At 35.3% G+C, this 17,595-nt stretch overlaps 2 protein-coding genes across 2 annotated transcripts; one reads left to right on the top strand and one right to left on the bottom strand.

The window, feature by feature from the left end:
* Positions 1-356: 356 nt before the first annotated feature.
* LOC132605599 (uncharacterized) lies at positions 357-4,377 on the bottom strand. The gene is made up of 6 exons (XM_060318739.1): positions 4,222-4,377; positions 3,706-3,852; positions 3,158-3,280; positions 1,807-2,073; positions 1,557-1,721; positions 357-784 (listed from the first exon to the last, which is right to left on the bottom strand). The coding sequence occupies exons 1-6, from the start codon at positions 4,264-4,266 to the stop codon at positions 503-505; spliced, it is 1,029 nt and encodes a 342-aa protein (XP_060174722.1). The 5' UTR covers positions 4,267-4,377; the 3' UTR covers positions 357-502.
* A 2,980-nt stretch (positions 4,378-7,357) lies between these two features.
* On the top strand, positions 7,358-17,577 carry LOC132605601 (general transcription and DNA repair factor IIH helicase subunit XPD). Its single transcript, XM_060318740.1, has 12 exons — positions 7,358-8,325; positions 10,896-11,176; positions 11,613-11,689; positions 11,775-12,178; positions 12,970-13,163; positions 13,324-13,504; positions 13,619-13,743; positions 14,565-14,654; positions 15,031-15,109; positions 15,191-15,267; positions 16,158-16,266; positions 16,886-17,577. Exons 1-12 carry the CDS (start codon positions 7,786-7,788, stop codon positions 17,003-17,005), a joined length of 2,277 nt encoding a protein of 758 aa, XP_060174723.1. The 5' UTR covers positions 7,358-7,785; the 3' UTR covers positions 17,006-17,577.
* The last annotated feature ends 18 nt before the right edge of the window (positions 17,578-17,595 follow it).

Below are 17,595 nucleotides of genomic sequence, written 5' to 3' on the forward strand. Positions count from 1 at the left end.
AAAACCCAAATTAAACAAATTATGACCAAACATGTATAGAGAAGGAAAGAATAAGCAATTATAATGTTAGACAAGCCTCATTGATTTGTGATATTATTACAAAATCTGGCAAGAAATACGGATTGGAATTCGTCACTGTCATGTAACGTAGGGGAGTCGTATAGATACAGAAAATTGTAATCACATATGTTAATATTCTTGTTCATCTTCATAGCAATATTAACATATGTTGTCTCTTTATTTTCATAAAGACTTGTGGCTGTGGTTTTGGTAAATTTGATTAAATGGAAGTTAGCAGCATAAATCAAGCTTTTCAATTAGCGGTCCATTATGTAAGTGTTTTAGGAGGAAGCATGGAGGAACAACATAATTGTTGTCTATCATTATAGAAATACAACTTGCAACATAGGCTGACAACAAAATTTTACAATATTTAATATAGGTAGATTACAACATGGAGCAAAAATCTGTTTTACTCATCAAATCACTATCCCTTCATTCTTCATTCTTCATCATAGATCTCATCAAGGGATTTGGAGATTCCGTATATATCTTTCTCGCGTGCTCCAGATCCACCATTCGCCTCAGAATGTTCCTCTGGAGAACATGAAATTTCCAAACCCATTCCTCTAAGTAAGCCTTCATAGGACGCGGAGAGATCTTCTGAGGCAAACTGGTGGTACTCAACAAGCTGTCTAAGGCACTGGTTCTCCCTATTCAAGTTTGCATTTTCATTTGCAAGCCTTGATTTTTCGGCTAGAAGTGCCTCCATTTGGAGCCTCACCTGAGCAAATTTAAAATACAAAACGGTTGGCTAGATGCAGACATTTTGTAGATATTTAATTTGAGTCACAATACAAATGATAGAAATATTTAATCCAAGGTTGATCGTGACTATCGGTATCTCTCGATCTTGTCTAGTCTATGAGATATATATATATACACACACACTGTCAGGTTATGTAATTTTGATCTATTTTACATTCTGTAACGGTTCAAGTCGTAAACAATTTGAGAGTCACAGCTTCAAGTAGTATCACTCTATATTGTCTACCATACAATAATTTCAGTTTATCTAGAATAATGCATTTTACATTCTGTCACGGTTCAAATAGTAAAGAGTTTGAGTGTCACGCTTCAAGTAGTAAGCAATTTGAGTATCATGCTTCAAAGTAGTAAACAATTTGAATGCCACAGTTCAAATCATAAGCAATTTGACCGTCACATTCAAGTAGTAAACAATTTGAGTGTCACGCCTTAAGTAGTAAATGATTTCAATGTCACGCTTCAAGTAGTAGAACATTTTGAGTGTCACGCTTAAAGTAGTAAACAATTTCAGTGTCATGCTTCAAGTCGTAAAACATTCTGAATGTCTCGCTTCAAGCAGTAAACAATTTGAATGTCATGGTTCAAGTAGTAATTTTGAGAGTCACGTTTAACTAGTATGACTAAATGTTGTCTATGATATTATACTGTCAGTTTATATTAAATCTATTTCACATTACATCAGGGTTCAAAGTAGTAAACAATATTTGAGTGAGGATGTCAAGTATTACCAGGTCATCTTCTTCTGGTGGTATCCCTGTGTCGAAGCCATCACGAAGCCTTCTATTCTCCTCTTCCAAAAGAGCAGAACGTTCTTGCATAAAGCGTAAGTCCGATCTCATTGATTTCAATTCTCGAGCTAACGTGGCTGCTTTTGATGCCATGGAAATTGCAAGCTTCAGAGAGATAATGTCAAGTTAGCTTTTAAACACAAATGTCAAAGTAACTATAAGAAGGAAAAAAAGAGAAAAGAGTGCCAACATTTTTGGCCTTCTTGAACTTTCCCAGCTCCTTTGGGGCGTGCTCATTTTCTTTTTTGGTATCATCATCTTGTTGAGGATCCTCTGAGATTTCTTCAGAATCCAATTTTCTCTTTAACCCTCTATTGCCTTCTTCGCTCTCTTCTTTTTCTTCGTCTCCCTCATGTTTACCACCTTCCTTTAATTGATTTTCCTCACGTTTGGCCTTTTCTATGGTGCAATGAAGTAGATCTGTCAATGTGGGAGGTTTTGCTAGATTTCTTGCTCCCTAGATGAGAAAAATACAGGATGCATGATCAATAACTCGATGTATATAGGCTTCCAAATAATGTATGTGCGTGCAGACATAACTTCAACTTATAAATACTCATTGTCAACTATATGGACTTTCAACTTCAAAGTTCAACTACACGATTTTTCAACTTCAAATAGCCAAACAGGTATGCCTCAAAAGTTACATTGCAGAATCTGTGAAAAAAATACCTATGTTTGACAGTATTTATGAGCAACTTTTTGTTAAATGGCAAACAAGATAGATGCTTCTTTTAACCCCATCTAGCATTTATTAATGATTAAAAAAGAACCTCAACTTTACAAACCAAAACTTCTTTTCAACAAATCATATCTTCCTTAAAAACAGAAGGCCTTTGAAATATCACTCTCTTAGTCCTATAGTGTACTATATATATGCATACACACTGATTTCAAATCCAGAATTTGCCTCAAAATTACAATTGTACAGCTGTTAAAAAATACATATATGCAATATCTATGAGCAGTTTTTCTCTTGTTAAATGGCAAACAAGATAGGTGCTTCTTAAATTCCCATCTAGCAATTGATTATGTTTGGTCTTGGTCACTACCCAGTGTAATCCCACAATAGTGGGGTCTGGGGAGGGTAAGATGTACGCAGCCTTACCCCTACCTTAGCAATTGATTATGTTTAACAAGCACAAATGGCCATCAAAATTCATGTAAGAAAAACACTCAAAGTTTACAAACCAAAACTTCTTTTCAACAATTCTTATCTTCCTTAAAACAAAAATCCTTTCAAAAAACTCACTAAATTAATCCTATATCAGCTTTTTATAGGATTAAAACATATGGTTCACAGTATCCATGTTAAATGGCAAACGAGATAGCACCTTTCATTCCCATCTACCAATTATTTGTGATATTAACAAGCACAGATGCTCATCCAAATTCAAGTGAAAAAAGACTCAATTTTACTAACCAAAACTTCATTGCAACAAATCATATCTTCATCAAACAAAAAATCCTTATAAAGAATCATACAAAATTTATCCTATATGAGCTTTAAATCATACATTAAAACAAAGGGATATATCTACCTGAAGAGCGTTTTCGAGATTGCCAGATAACTGTGAAAGAGTGTCAGCAACAGAATCAAATCCTCTTAGTAAAAGCATAGCATCTTCCTTCATCCTCTTCGATCGATCCTCCGCTCCATCACTCTACAACAACAAACAAACATTTTTCAAACAAAATGAAACAAAAATAAACACCCAAAAATAAATCTTGAAAAACTAAGGGCCCGTTCTTTTTTCTTCCGGAATCATGTTTGGACATCAAATTGTTACAATCTTCCGGGATTCGAAAAAATCCAATTACTCCCTCCGTCCCAATTTAAGTGTCTTACTTTGTCTCTTTCTATATTTGGTAACTATTTAGTATCAACATGCTATGTGACATGTTTATCTCTTATCTTGTTTACTTAAACTTTGTGCCTAGTCAAGCTAAAACACTTAAACTGAGACGGTGTTTTCACAGTTTTCACTCCAAATCACTCACAAAAATTCAATATTTTACCAAGTTGTATTCGTGTCTAAACACAACTCCAATTTCCAAAGTACCATTTTTCAAATTTAAGCCAATTTACCTTTTGACCAGGGAAGGAAAAATCAACAGGCTTGCGATTTTCGCGATTTTCAAGAATCATATCGACCCTGCTTCGAAGATTACTCCAAAAACGTCTATCTGATGATGGACTGTAAATTTCTGAAGAACCCATCAAGCTTGGTGAGCCCTGAAAATGGTGGAAACATTAATTTATTTATTTATTTAGGTTTAATTTGACAATAACAGAACAAAAAATGGTACTCCCTCTGACCCATTTATGTGAAAACAACAACAACAACAACATATCCAGTGACACATTTGAAATTTCAAGATTTAAACTTCTGAATTTTGATCTTGAATTTAGACTCTAAGCTTTAAGTTTTTTTGGAAAACTTTTTTACTATAAATTACAATATTTAAAAGACATATAAGAAATTTCTGGTCAAAGAAAAAATTTGATTGACTAGGAAAATTTAAACTGTGCCACATAAATTATGTACGAGCAAAAAAATAAATAAATCTAAAGTTGCAATGTTTAATGAATAAAGTAAAGTACCTTGTTAAGGGAAACTGGGGATGAAGATTCTACTGAGATTGTCATTTTGAGCTTTGTAGATTTGGAGAGAGAGAGAGAGATGAATATGTAACGGCTAGTTTTGGAGGAGCTAATAAGGTGGTCTTTAAATAGGGGAGTATACAGACACCAACGTTATAATTGATCACAAGTTGTCTGTCTTGCATTTGTATTTGTAGTTGAGTTTGGTGAGATTCATCTAATGACGTGGTTGACATGTATTCATCTAATATATGAGTTTAAATTTTAGGCATAGATTATATTTAGGCGAAATATATCGACAATTCATTATACTTGTTAGTATATTTTATTTAGATACTTGAAATTCAGTTTGTCTTAATTGAGCACATGAATATATGATTATTATGTTCTCATTAGACATTTTCAACTCAAATTTTAGAAAAGTTTTTACGTGTGTTCTCAAACGAGTGACATGGATAAATTAACTATTTAATATATGTCCACTTCTTTTAATTATATAATATCAGCCTCAATAAGTCATAAAATATCAAGCTATCCTAATTGAGGCTAATGTACGTATACAATCATAGAAAATGTGATATTTTAAGTGTTTAACTTATCGACATAACTAGTGTTTGATTTGGTCTAGGGTTAAGGTTTTAGGATACACATATTTACCACTAAAAATTGGTTTTAGGATAATTGTTGTATTTGTTTGAAAGGGGTTACTGACAGATGAATCGTATTCAATCACAAATTCTTTTTCTGATAGTTAAATCGTGAAAGATATGAAAAATGCCAGAAAGTAAATAACATAAAATAAAAGTGACAATAGTTGAGAGAACAATAAGAAGCTTGTGATATTTTTGGGAGCTCAATAATGAAGTTAGGATTATAGTATGACGGATATGGCCCCTTCCTTCTTTTAGAGGGTACATTTATTTACGCAAGCCCTAGACTTTTTTACACTTAAAATAATCAATGAAATGACTATTACAAAGTACAAATGTCTCATTGAATAGTGACCCGAGGCTTGAGGTTGACCGACAAGGCAGGAGTTGGTGGGAGTGCATTCCAGCTCTGCAGTGATCCCATAATAACAACTCTATTGCTTACTCATTCTCAGAGCACCCCTTGCTTTCCCCGAGATGATATCAGTCCGAGATATATTGTGGATGATGATACAAGGGCACCTCCGAGTCACAAGCTTTTTTTCCCAATTCGAATTGGGCCAAGTCGATGTCCCCACGTGTTTGTTTCTGATTGGTCCTCTTGCCGAGCTCGGGTTTCACGCCATACAACGCACATAAGCTCTCCCAAACGTCTATCGGAAAGTATCTAATAAGAACATTGTATCATTAGTTCAGGTGCACAATAAAACAAACCTTAGTTCATTTGTCTAAATGAAATTACTAAGGGTTTATCGATTTATTAACCTTATTTAAGTGTACATAATTGGAACAAATTAATACTACTATTGATTTATTTCACCCCCTCACTCTTTGCCGCTTCACTAACATTAGGGTCTCAAACTTTTGCCATAAAATTTCCAATTTGGGTCTCAATTTTTCCTTCTTTCTTCGTAAAAAAAAACCCACCAAGATTCAATTTTTCCATCACAAAACCATAAACTTAGCAAAACCCCTTCTATAAATTTCATTATTCTCATTTGGGTCTCAAATTTTCCTCTTTTTTCTTCTTAACAAAAAAAAAAAAAAAAAAAACCCACCAAGATTCAATCTTTTTCATCACAAAACTCAAAACCCACCAAAACCCAGATATAAATTTCTCTAACTCCAATTTGGGTCTCAAATTTTTCCCCTTTCTCCTCTAAAAAACCTGCCAAGATTCAATTTTTTGATCACAAAACTCAAAACCCACATATAAATTTCTCTATTCTCATTTGGGTCTCAATTTATTTCCCTTTTTCTTCAAAAAAAAAAAAAAAAAAAAACCTACCAAGATTCAATCTTTTCCATCACAAACCAACGAAAACCTAACAAGATTCAATTTTTTGATCACTAAACTCAAAACCAAGCAAAACCCAAATATGAAATTCCAATTAGAAGATGTAACAGTTTATTTCCCATATGACAACATATATCCAGAACAATACCAATACATGTTAGAACTAAAAAGAGCTTTAGATGCAAAAGGCAATTTTCAATGAAACTGATGTGTATAACTAAAGAAAGCGAAATTAAAATAACCCATATCATGAACTTACTAAAAGCTCGAACAATTTTTAGCAAGAGGGTACTTGTACCCTAAACCAACACATGCGGATAGATAGAAAATACCTGAATTCATTCTATATATAGGTGAATGAAGCAAGAGCAGTACATCATTCTACTACAGAACTAAACTAGCCAATTAGCAAAACTACAAGCAATTAGCCATGCAAAAGCCAAAATCTTTAACACTCATTACTTCCTTCATCTTTCTCTTTACTATTCTTCATTCTTCTTCTCTAGTTTCTTCACAAAAAACATTTCCAACTCCTATAACCAAAGACAACTCCACAAATCTATACTCACTATCACTCTACCTCAAAACTCCACTACAAGTCACAAGGTTAATTATGCATATCAGCTTCAATAAGCCGTAAAACCGCAAGTCTGTTTCAATTGAGGATGATATGTATAATTATAGTAGATGTCATATTTTAAATGGTTAACTTATTCAAATAATGAGCGTTTGATCATACACACATAAAGTTTTCCCAAAAAATTCAGTAGAAAAATTATAATATAAACACTTTTATCATGTGTTTAGACGTGTAATAGAAACAACCCTGTTTGTCTAAATAAAATTAATAGCAAGTTTAAGGTTATCGATTTAATAAATATGATACTAACCTTATTTAAGTTTACACAATTAGAAAAAATTAATACCACTACTACTTATTTAGTCCAACTCCTTAGCTACAAAGCCAGTACCAGCCAGCTCCTTCCTCAACAGAGCACCGCCATTACCCCCATGCCTACCCCACCCCACCCCAACTCTTTGCCGCTTCACTGTTTTCACTCCTATAAACATTAGGGTCTAAACTTTTGCCATAAAATTTCCAATTTGGGTCTCAACTTTTCCTTCTTTGTAAAAAAAAACCCACCAAGATTCATTTTTTCCATCACAATACCATAAACCCAGCAAAACCCCTTCTATAAATTTCTTTATTCTCATTTGGGTCTCAAATTTTCCTCTTTTTTCCTCCAAAAAACCCACCAAGATTCCATTTTTCCATCACAAAACCAAAAACCCACATATAAATCTCTCTAACTCCAATTTGGGTCTCAATTTTTCCCCCTTTTCCTCAAAAAACCCCCCACCAAGATTCAATTTTTCCATCCCAAACCAACAAAAAAACCTACCAAGATTCAATTTTTTATCACAAACCAACAAAAAACCCACCAAGATTCAATCTTTTTTGTCACAGACCAACAAAAAACCTACCAAGATTCAATTTTTTGATCACAAACCAACAAAAAACCCACCAAGATTCAATATTTTTGTCACAGACCAACAAAAAACCTACCAAGATTCAATTTTTTGATCACAAAACTAAAAAATAACCAAAACCCAAATATGAAATTCCAATTAGAAGATGTAACAGTTTATTTCCCATATGACAACATATATCCAGAACAATACCAATACATGTTAGAACTAAAAAGAGCATTAGATGCAAAAGGTCATTGTCTTCTTGAAATGCCAACAGGCACTGGTAAAACAATAGCTTTACTTTCATTAATAACAAGTTACAGGTTATCAAAACCATCAAATCCAATTAAACTTATTTACTGTACAAGAACAGTACATGAAATGGAAAAAACATTAGCTGAGCTTAAATTATTGTATAATTATCAGTTAAATGAGTTCGGGCCGGGGGCCCGGATGCTTGCTATCGGGCTTTCGAGTAGGAAGAATTTGTGTGTGAATCCTAATGTTGTTAGTGCTGAGAATAGGGATAGTGTTGATGCTGCTTGTAGGAAATTGACAGCTAGTTGGGTTAGAGCTATTGCTGTTGAGAATCCTAATGTGCCTACGTGTCCGTTTTTCGAGAATTATGATGCTGCTGATAAGGCTGGTACTTCAACTCTGCCTGCTGGTGTTTATACTTTGCAGGTATGGTTGATACGTATTGTATCGTATTATATTGTGCTGTTGTGCTGTATTTTAGTGTACTGGATTGTTTTGATGAATACAACGTTTGGTTAGATTGTATAATTTCCTGTCGTTACATAATGCCACACATCAGCAATCTGAAGTATGAACTTATAGTTTTATGAAGAAAAATGGGGTACGGCGTATAATTATTATAAAAAGGGATAGGGTAAAGTATAAAATAGGATCTTTAAATAATAAGCTAAGGCAAACTGAGAAGAGATTAAAAAAAAAAAAAAGGAGATAAAATGGGTTATCCATTTTTCGAGAATTATGATGCTGCGGATAATGCTGGTACTTCTACTTTGCCTGTTGTTGTTTGGATGGTTGTTACATGTTGTTTCGTGAAGTATTGTATTGTGTTGTACTGGATTGTTTTGACGAAAATCATGCTTTTAGCTCGAAGTTTCAATCTTCCTTTTAATCATGTATAATTAAGTATGCTTTGATTCTAAATTAGTTGGAGTTGGATATATGAATGTGGTTCATAGTTAGAATATGTTGATGATTCAATGGGTTGTAGTTAAGTGAAAGACACATTTTTGCTTGCACCGGCGGGGAAATAAATTGGTTATTCTTGACTAGGAGGGGCAAACCGGCAGGTCGGATCAGATATGAGCGGGTCAAAAATGGGTTAAACCAAAACGGATGAAATATCCGACCCACCCATATTTAACGTGGATAAAAATGGGTAACCGACGGATAATATGGATATCCATATTTATCTGGTTTCAGGAATAGTCAAGTGAGAACACAAGCTAAAAGCTAAAATAAGCTTAGACTCTCAGAAAGCAAGAAATCATGAAAAATAACAAGTAGACAAATGGGTTTCCATTTTTTAATGGATAATATCCACAGTTGATCCATTTTTATATTGTCAGTTATCCAACCCATATTTAATGGGTTGGATTGGATCCTTACTTGATTTTTTAACCATTTTGCCAGCCCTATGTATAATTTAATTTGGTTGGAGAAGGGGTTATAGTGAAACAATTGAATTTGCAGTGGTGAAGAGTTTTTATTGCATTTTAAGTTCTAAAGGCTGATTCTTGACTAGAACTTTTACTGTCATTATTGAGTTGAGTTTTCTTGTTTATATTTTTCTGTTAAAGTGGGTGCCCGAGTTTGCATATCAACTATCCTTGATCCCGAATTAGTTGGAGTTGGATATATGAATGTGGTTCATAGTTAGACTATTTTTACGCTTCAAGTGGTTGTAGTTAAGTGAAAGACATTTTTGCTTGCACCTGCGGGGAAATAAGTTGGTTATTCTTGACATTGCTTTTTGTGTAGGTTATAATGACGTCTGTTATATCTAATCTAATTTGGTTTGAGAAGGGATTGTAGAGAAACACTTGAATTTTCAGTGGTGAAGAGATATATGACTTAGTTTTTTCATTGCCTTTATTCTTGACTAGAACTTTTGCTGTCATCCTTGAGTCAATGTATAATTAACTATGTCTCCATCCCAATTTAGTTGGAGTTAGCTATATGAATCCCCGTTCATATTTAGCTATATGAATCCCCGTTCATATTTAGACTATGTTTATGCTTCAGCTCAAATAAGCGGAGTTAGGTGAAAGACACATTTTTTTTTTTTTTTTTCCCCCCTCCCATTTTTAGGAGGATTTATAGTGTTTCCACACTTCCCCTCCAGTGTGACTCGAACCCAGGACCTACCGGTCGTGGGTGGAGGTGCTTAACCACTGAGCCATCCCTCACTTGTCAAAGACACATTTTTCCTTGCACCTGTTGGGATTTTTTTTTTTTCTTTTTTCGGTCATAAAAAAAATAAATTGTTTTTTTTTTCTTGAACAGTTGGAAATAAATTGGTTATTCTTGGCATTGCATGTGTGGAGTATGCAATGACATCTGTTTTATCTAATCTAATTTGGTTTTGAGATGGGGTTTTAGAGAAACTCTTGAATTTGCTGTGGTGAAGAGAGATATGACATTGCATTGATTCTTGACTAGAATTTTTACTGTCATTATTGAGTCAACTTTTCTTGTTTTTTCTGTTAAAGTGTGTGTTTGCATATGTTCCTGTAGGATGGTTAGAAAGAGAATTGGCTATAAAGAAGAGCTTAAATTTGCAGTTGTGAAGAGATATAACTGGCTTTTCGCTATATCATGCACTCTGTGTAGTGATTCTTGACTATGCTCTGTCTATATTTGAGTCAAGTTTTGTTGTTGATATTTTTCTCTGTTAACGTGGTTGCTTGAGTCTGCATATATTCCTGTAAGACGGTTGGACTCCATTCGTGCAGGAGCTTTGTTATCTGGCAATGCTTTTATGGAGGGATACAAAGACATCTGTTGTATCTGATTGTATTTGGTTGAGAACGGCTTGTATTTGCAGTGGCAAAAGGAGATATAACCTGTTTAATAATTGCATTGTATGCTCAAAAGATTGATTCTTGACTAGGAAGCTTTTATTCTAGTTAAGTTTTCTTCTTTGTATTATTCTACGTTAATGGAGGTGCTCAGGTTTGCATATGTTATTGTAAAAAATTTAAACTGCATTGTCGCAGGAGCTAAGGCTGTATGGTAAGGAGAAAGGTTGGTGCCCATACTTTTTGGCGAGGCATATGGTGCAGCAGGCAAATGTTGTGGTTTACAGCTACCAATACCTGCTTGATCCCAAGGTTGCTGGTATCATATCAAAGGAGATGGAGAGAGAGTGTGTCGTAGTGTTTGATGAGGCCCATAATATAGATAATGTGTGTATCGAAGCACTTAGCGTCAGTGTGCGAAAACAGACACTTGAAGGAGCAACACGGAATCTCAGTAGGATGTCTCAAGAAATTGAAAGGTAATTATTCTTTTAGGTAAGCTTCAAATGAGTTCTACTGGATATCATCCTGCAACTAGAATGCTCAAGTTTGCATGTTAATGCTGTTTGTTTTGTATCCCCCACAGCATTAAAAAACTTGTTCTATACTGTAATGTTGATTTTGGTGATCCCTTCGTGTTGAACCATGGTTTGCATATTCTTACGAATGCAATATGCATATAGAAGTATAAATTTGCTAATACCATTCGAGTTTTTTTTTATGCTGTAGTTCTTTGGGTAGTTTTTTTTGCATATTTAAAATACCTTGGAGATTGTTCAGTCTAGTATTCATCTTATTATAAACCCTTACCCACAAGCTCCAAAAATGAAATCACATAAAAAAGAAAAAAAGGAAAAGAGAAGGAGGAGGAGTGCTAAATACCCATGTTTGACTAACATCTTGCATGTTAGGAAGGCTGAAGGACACTGATGCTGGTCGATTGCGAGCAGAATATAGTCGTCTTGTTGAGGGTCTAGCACAAAGACTGCCTGGTATGTTCGATTAAACTGTCTGTTGACGATGTAATTCTAGTCTTGTGCAACTGAAGGTCTTTGCTCATCTATCTTCTTTGTACAGGTCAGGATGTATGGCTTGCTAATCCTGCCTTGCCTGATGACATTATGAAAGAAGCAGTCCCAGGAAATATAAGGAAAGCAGAGCACTTCTTGTCTGTTTTGCGAAGATTTGTTCAGTATCTTAAAGGGCGTCTAGAGACTGATAATGTGGAAAAGGAGGGTCCTGTTGCCTTTGTTGCTTCTATTAATACACAAGTTGGAATCGACCAAAAGATGTTAAAATTTTGTTATGATAGGCTTCACTCCCTTATGTTAACCCTGGAGATAACTGATACAGATGAGTTTCTGCATATACAAACTGTTTGTGACCTTGCCACGTTGGTGGGGACGTACTCTCGGGGCTTTTCCATTATAATTGAACCATTTGACGAGAGGATGCCACATATTCCTGATCCTGTCCTGCAGGTGCGTGTTTGCTTCTCCTGCGGCACCTATGGACATATTTGTCTTATAATACCTCTTACTAGTCTTAAGTTCGCGATTTATATGTCTTGAGTTAAATAATCTGTTTTGAAGATTATTGTTACTCCCTCAGTCCCAAATTATGTGATGTTTGAGTGGGCACGGGGTTTAAGAATGAAAGGAAGACTTTTGAAACTTGTGGTCTAAAATAAACTATAGATATTTGTGTGATTATAAATCATCTCATTAAGGGTAAAACGGGAAGTTTAAAGTTAAATTGCTACTAAATATAGATGTGTCATTCTTTTTGGGACTGACTAAAAAGGAAAGAGTATCCCATAAATGGGACGGAGGGAGTATTAGTTTCTTCAGAACATTTTATCATTGAGATGTTGGATTTTTAAGTGCACTGGTTTTGTATGCCTCTTTCCCTGAGTGTGAAGTCCATTTGTCTTGCTTTAATTAATCTTTTTCTAATTTATGGGACAGAGGGAGTATTAGTTTCTTCAGAACATTTTATCATTCAGATGTTGCATTTTTAAGTGGACTGGTTTTGTATGCCTCTTTCCCTGAGTGTGGAGTCCATTTGTCTTGCTTTAATTTTCTAATGATCGTCTCTAATTAGTCTAATCATAGTCCATATGTTTTGTAATGAAAATCTGTCTCTAAGAGTACTGCTATATTATTTCTGAATCATTTTGCTGTGAAGATGTCTAAGTTGCTATTGATATTCTTTTAGTTGTTTTACTATTAGTGTTCAATTTTCTTACCTCAGAAATATTTTGGCATGCCAGCTTACTTGTCACGATGCCTCTCTTGCCATAAAGCCCGTTTTTGAACGATTCCAGTCTGTTGTGATTACCTCCGGGACCCTCAGTCCAATTGATCTCTATCCGCGTCTTCTCAATTTTAATCCGGTAGTTAGTCGAAGCTTCAAGATGTCATTGACGAGGGATTGCATATGCCCAATGGTCCTTACGCGGGGAAGGTAAACCTTTGACTAGCTGTTGATCCTATGATTATACTAATCTCAACTCCAACCCACTCACAAGATGCGGATGAAAAGGAAAGTGCATAGTGTTTCTTAGCTTGATTATGTTGAAGAATTTGGTACATTTTATCTGTTTTGTATTACTCTTAAATTGCAGTGATCAGCTTCCTGTAAGCACTAAGTATGACCTGAGAAGCGATCCGGGCGTCGAGAAAAATTATGGGAAGCTTTTGCTTGAAATGGTTTCGGTTGTTCCAGATGGGGTTGTCTGTTTTTTTGTCAGTTACTCTTATATGGACGGAATAGTCAATAGTTGGCATGAATCAGGAATATTAAAGGTGCCACTATACCTTTTATTTTGTTCTGCTCTCAACTTTCAGATAAGCCACTCTTTTCTATGAACTAATTGAGAACGTTAAATGCTTAACAACAATGCCACATCACACATGCAGGATATAATGCAACATAAACTCGTATTTATTGAGACCCAGGATGTTGTAGAGACTACATTGGCTTTGGATAATTATCGCAGGGCTTGTGATTCTGGGAGGGGTGCAGTTTTCTTCTCTGTTGCTAGGTGAATCTTCCTCTTCTTTTTTTAACTTTTTTTTTTTTTTATGACATGGGAACCCGCAGCCGCCACCCTTCGGGTGCGCACAGGGTAAACCGAGCTCCTGTGCAATAGCTCGCAAACCACACAAGAGAGATAACCCGCACTAGGCAAGCCCGGTGCGACGAGCTCGACCCAGAAGGCAAATCCCCTACTATTGTAGGCAGGGGGTGTCGAACCTGAGACCTCCATTATGAAAGCCCCATGCTCAACCAACTGAGCCACCCTTGCGGGTTTTTTTTTTAACTTTGCATTCAACAATTTTGTGTTTCCATGCCATTTTCCTTCTGTTCCAAACAAGTCTTATCTATCTTTAATTTCTTTCAACTGTGCGAGTGAGTGAGTTGTCTCAGGTTTGAAGATGTTACTTAGTTCTTTGGATCTGCTATAATATAAGTAATTAATTGTGGTCTCTCTAACAACTTAAGCTTTTAGATCAGATTGTCACACGCTTATACACATAAGATGCTGTTGTTGCATAATTATTTACCATCACCGCAGTGTGTTTCCTTAAAGGGCCAAAATGCCTGTTACTGATGTAGTTTTAGTTCTTTTCTTGTACGGAGCTGTAATAATCCTCTCTCTGTAAGGTACATTCAGGAAATTACGAGAGAAATGTTGTTTTGAAAGAAAACTTTACAAGGTTTTCTCAAGAATAGTTAGTACAGGATTTGTGTTTACAGTGTAAACATCATTCTTATAGGCAATGAGGTGTGAAAGGAAGTGTAAAATTGATTTGGTATATCTATTGACATTGGCCTTTACGATGTCCTTGTGTTACTATGCAGGGGAAAAGTGGCTGAAGGTATAGACTTTGATAGACACTATGGCAGGCTTGTTATCATGTTTGGCGTTCCATTCCAATACACGCTAAGCAGGTTAGTATCACTATGTCCTATGCTTCACTTTCCGTATGATCTAATAATGAAATAATGTTTCTCTTTACTCCCTCTGTCCGAATTTATGTGATGGTGTTTGACTGACCACGAAGTTTAAGAAACAAAGGAACATTTTTAAAACTTGTGGTCTAAATAAGCCATAGATATTTGTGTGGCTATAAATCATCTCATTAAGAGTAAAATGGTCATTTTAAAGTTAAATTGTTACTAAATATAGAAAGGTGTCATTCTTTTTAGGACTGACTAAAAAGGAAAAGAGTGTCACATAAATTGGGACGGAGGGAGTAATATAACAAAATGATGTTGTCTCTATTTATAATCAGAGAATCTATCTGATCTGTGTTAAAAATTGCAGAATATTGCTTGCACGGTTGGAGTATCTGAGGGAGACTTTCCAGATAAAAGAGGGCGATTTTCTAACTTTTGATGCTTTGGTACTTCCAGACTCAGTCAAAGTCCTTATAATACGTATTTGGGATTTTTTCCTGATATAACTATTTACCATATATTTTCAGAGGCAAGCTGCTCAATGTGTGGGTCGAGTTATCCGTTCAAAGGCAGATTATGGCATGATGATTTTTGCTGACAAAAGGTTTGCTTCTTTGTCTGAGTCAGTTGTATAATATCAATAGAAAAACAACTTGGAAGTGGAATAATATCTAGAAAAGATGCACAAACTACACTCTTTGTATTGCTGAATGTGGGTTTCATAACAATGCTGAAGAGCTTCTAAGTGATACTATGCAGTTAAGTACTCAAGAAGCTAACAGCTATTAAATGTGATATTTAGAGAGAAAATGACAAAAATGGTCCCTTAAGTTTGAGGGTAGGGTCAAAGTTGTCCCTTAAGTATGCACTGAACAGTTTTGGTCCTTTAAATATTTGACGGAGACTAAAACTGTTTAACTGCTGACAAACTTAAAGGACCAAAACCCTTCAGTGCATGATGCTTAAGGAGCTATTTTAAACCTACCCTCAAATATAAGGGACTATTTTGTCATTTTCTCTTATTTACCAGGCAAGCTATATAGACGCTTTATCATTGTGACACATTGAGAAGACTATATAATCAAGTAGGTGTTTGGCCATAGATGCCAAATAATTCTCACTTTATTTGAAATTTATGGAGTTGTGTTTGGTTGTACTTTCTGCAAAGAATATTTGGAGTAGTGTTCATGCTTGAATGTACTTAAATACAACTTCTAAAGTGAAAAGTGTGTTGGAGAACAAGTTATAAGTTGTTTTCCAAATTTGAAATACAACTTCAAGTTGAATTTGAAATTTTCATGGCTAAACATTTATTTTCAAATAAAGTGAAAAAAAATCTGAAAAAAGTGAATACTTATTATGGTCAAATGGGTCCAAGAAGCTGGCCTGCTTTGTGATTTTCATTTGGAATATGTACTAGCCACCCCCCCAAACCACCCACCCAATAAAAATATTGGATTGAGATGCTTATGAGGGCTTGTATCTTGTGATCAGATATAGCCGTCATGATAAGCGGTCTAAGTTACCTGGATGGATACTTTCACATTTACGGGATGCTCACTTGAACTTAAGTACAGACATGGCTGTGTATATAGCAAAAGAGGTGAGTGGTATTAGTTTTATGTTTTGCTGTTATCCTGTAACCTGCATGCTGTTAATAGTCAGATGCATCAGAGAACCATTCTGTGTTGTTATTGGGAGTGTTCAACTTCTGCAGTTTATAAGAATCATCAAATGATATGTTGCTTAGACTCTTCAAAGATGCCGACGGGTGTGGCAACATTTTTGGAGTCCAAGCAACATAAATCAAATGTGTTGTGCATCTTTAGGAGGATCTTCTTTTTGGTCCTCCTTAATTTAAAAAAAAAAAATAGTTCTGTTTTGTCCTTATCTTTGGTTGCACGGGGAAGCGGGCTGGGGTTCGGAAAGTTGTTAGGTTGGACTATTCTAGTGAAGATAGCATAATAGGTTTAAATTTCTGTACATTCTACGACAGAAGCCTCAACCAGTAGAAAATATAGATAACTTCTAGTGCTTTTTCTTTTTATTTTGCATAATATTGGACTGATTGAGCTTAAATTGGTTGACATGGATCAGTGACGATTTATATAGTCGAGCCCAACTTGCTTGGGACCGAGGAGTTGTTGTTTTGATTATGACAGGAGCCTCATAGTAGATCCTGGCACTTCTAATTTTCAATATTTTCCCCTCCCTGAATGCAGTTTTTGAGAAAAATGGCTCAGCCATATGATAAGAACGGTGCGCTGGGCAAGAGAACTCTACTGTCACAAGAAGACCTAGAGAATATGGTCACTGGCCCTGATGGGGAGATGTTGCTTTAAGTGCCAGTACTTAGTGAGAAATCGCCCGTCTGTTTCCTCGAATTTTCAGTGTCTTATATGCTGAACAGAAAGGTTACTACGTTGGTTAGAGTTTGAAAGCTTTGCCGAAAATAATGCTGATTCTTCTTACAGGTTTACAGCAACTTTCAGTTTTGGGCTACTTCGATACGTTTAGAGCAGATCAGAATTTATTGGAATTTGATGCAAATTTTGTACAATTCCAGATCACTGCAACTTTCTTGGTTCTTAAAAAGTCAGAATAGCATGTTATGTTGACCTAACATGGATGTTGCGTGTATATTGGCGTAGGTGTATTTATTTTCTACATAAGCTGGTTGTGCGAAGTCTGCTCGTGCAGAAATGTAACTGTGTAACTTAACGGTTTGACTCTCAGTTGTAGCCAAATGAAAATTTTGTTGATAACATGATATGTGATGTATCTGAAGTGATCAACTTGATGAAACCAGTTTGAAAATATGTGTAATGCATATAAACACACAATGTGTGGACAATAGACATACTGCTTAGTGCCAATACAACGAATCATAGATATCTTCTTTGGTTTTTGGCCATCTTATTACCATTTTATG

The sequence above is a fragment of the Lycium barbarum genome, chromosome 8 (assembly GCF_019175385.1).
Source record: "Lycium barbarum isolate Lr01 chromosome 8, ASM1917538v2, whole genome shotgun sequence".
NCBI classification, from domain to species: Eukaryota; Viridiplantae; Streptophyta; class Magnoliopsida; order Solanales; family Solanaceae; genus Lycium; species Lycium barbarum.

Excerpts from the sequence above, each read along its gene's own strand:
- LOC132605599 (XM_060318739.1), bottom strand. The coding sequence starts at position 4,266 with ATGACAATCTCAGTAGAATCTTCATCCCCAGTTTCCCTTAACAAG. Across the intron at positions 3,281-3,705 it reads TTTCCTTCCCTGGTCAAAAG|AGTGATGGAGCGGAGGATCG; the intron begins GTAAATTGGCTT and ends TTGTTGTTGTAG. Across the intron at positions 1,722-1,806 it reads AGTTCAAGAAGGCCAAAAAT|CTTGCAATTTCCATGGCATC; the intron begins GTTGGCACTCTT and ends ATCTCTCTGAAG.
- LOC132605601 (XM_060318740.1), top strand. The coding sequence starts at position 7,786 with ATGAAATTCCAATTAGAAGATGTAACAGTTTATTTCCCATATGACAAC. Across the intron at positions 15,110-15,190 it reads TTCTAACTTTTGATGCTTTG|AGGCAAGCTGCTCAATGTGT; the intron begins GTACTTCCAGAC and ends ATATATTTTCAG. Across the intron at positions 16,267-16,885 it reads CTGTGTATATAGCAAAAGAG|TTTTTGAGAAAAATGGCTCA; the intron begins GTGAGTGGTATT and ends CCCTGAATGCAG.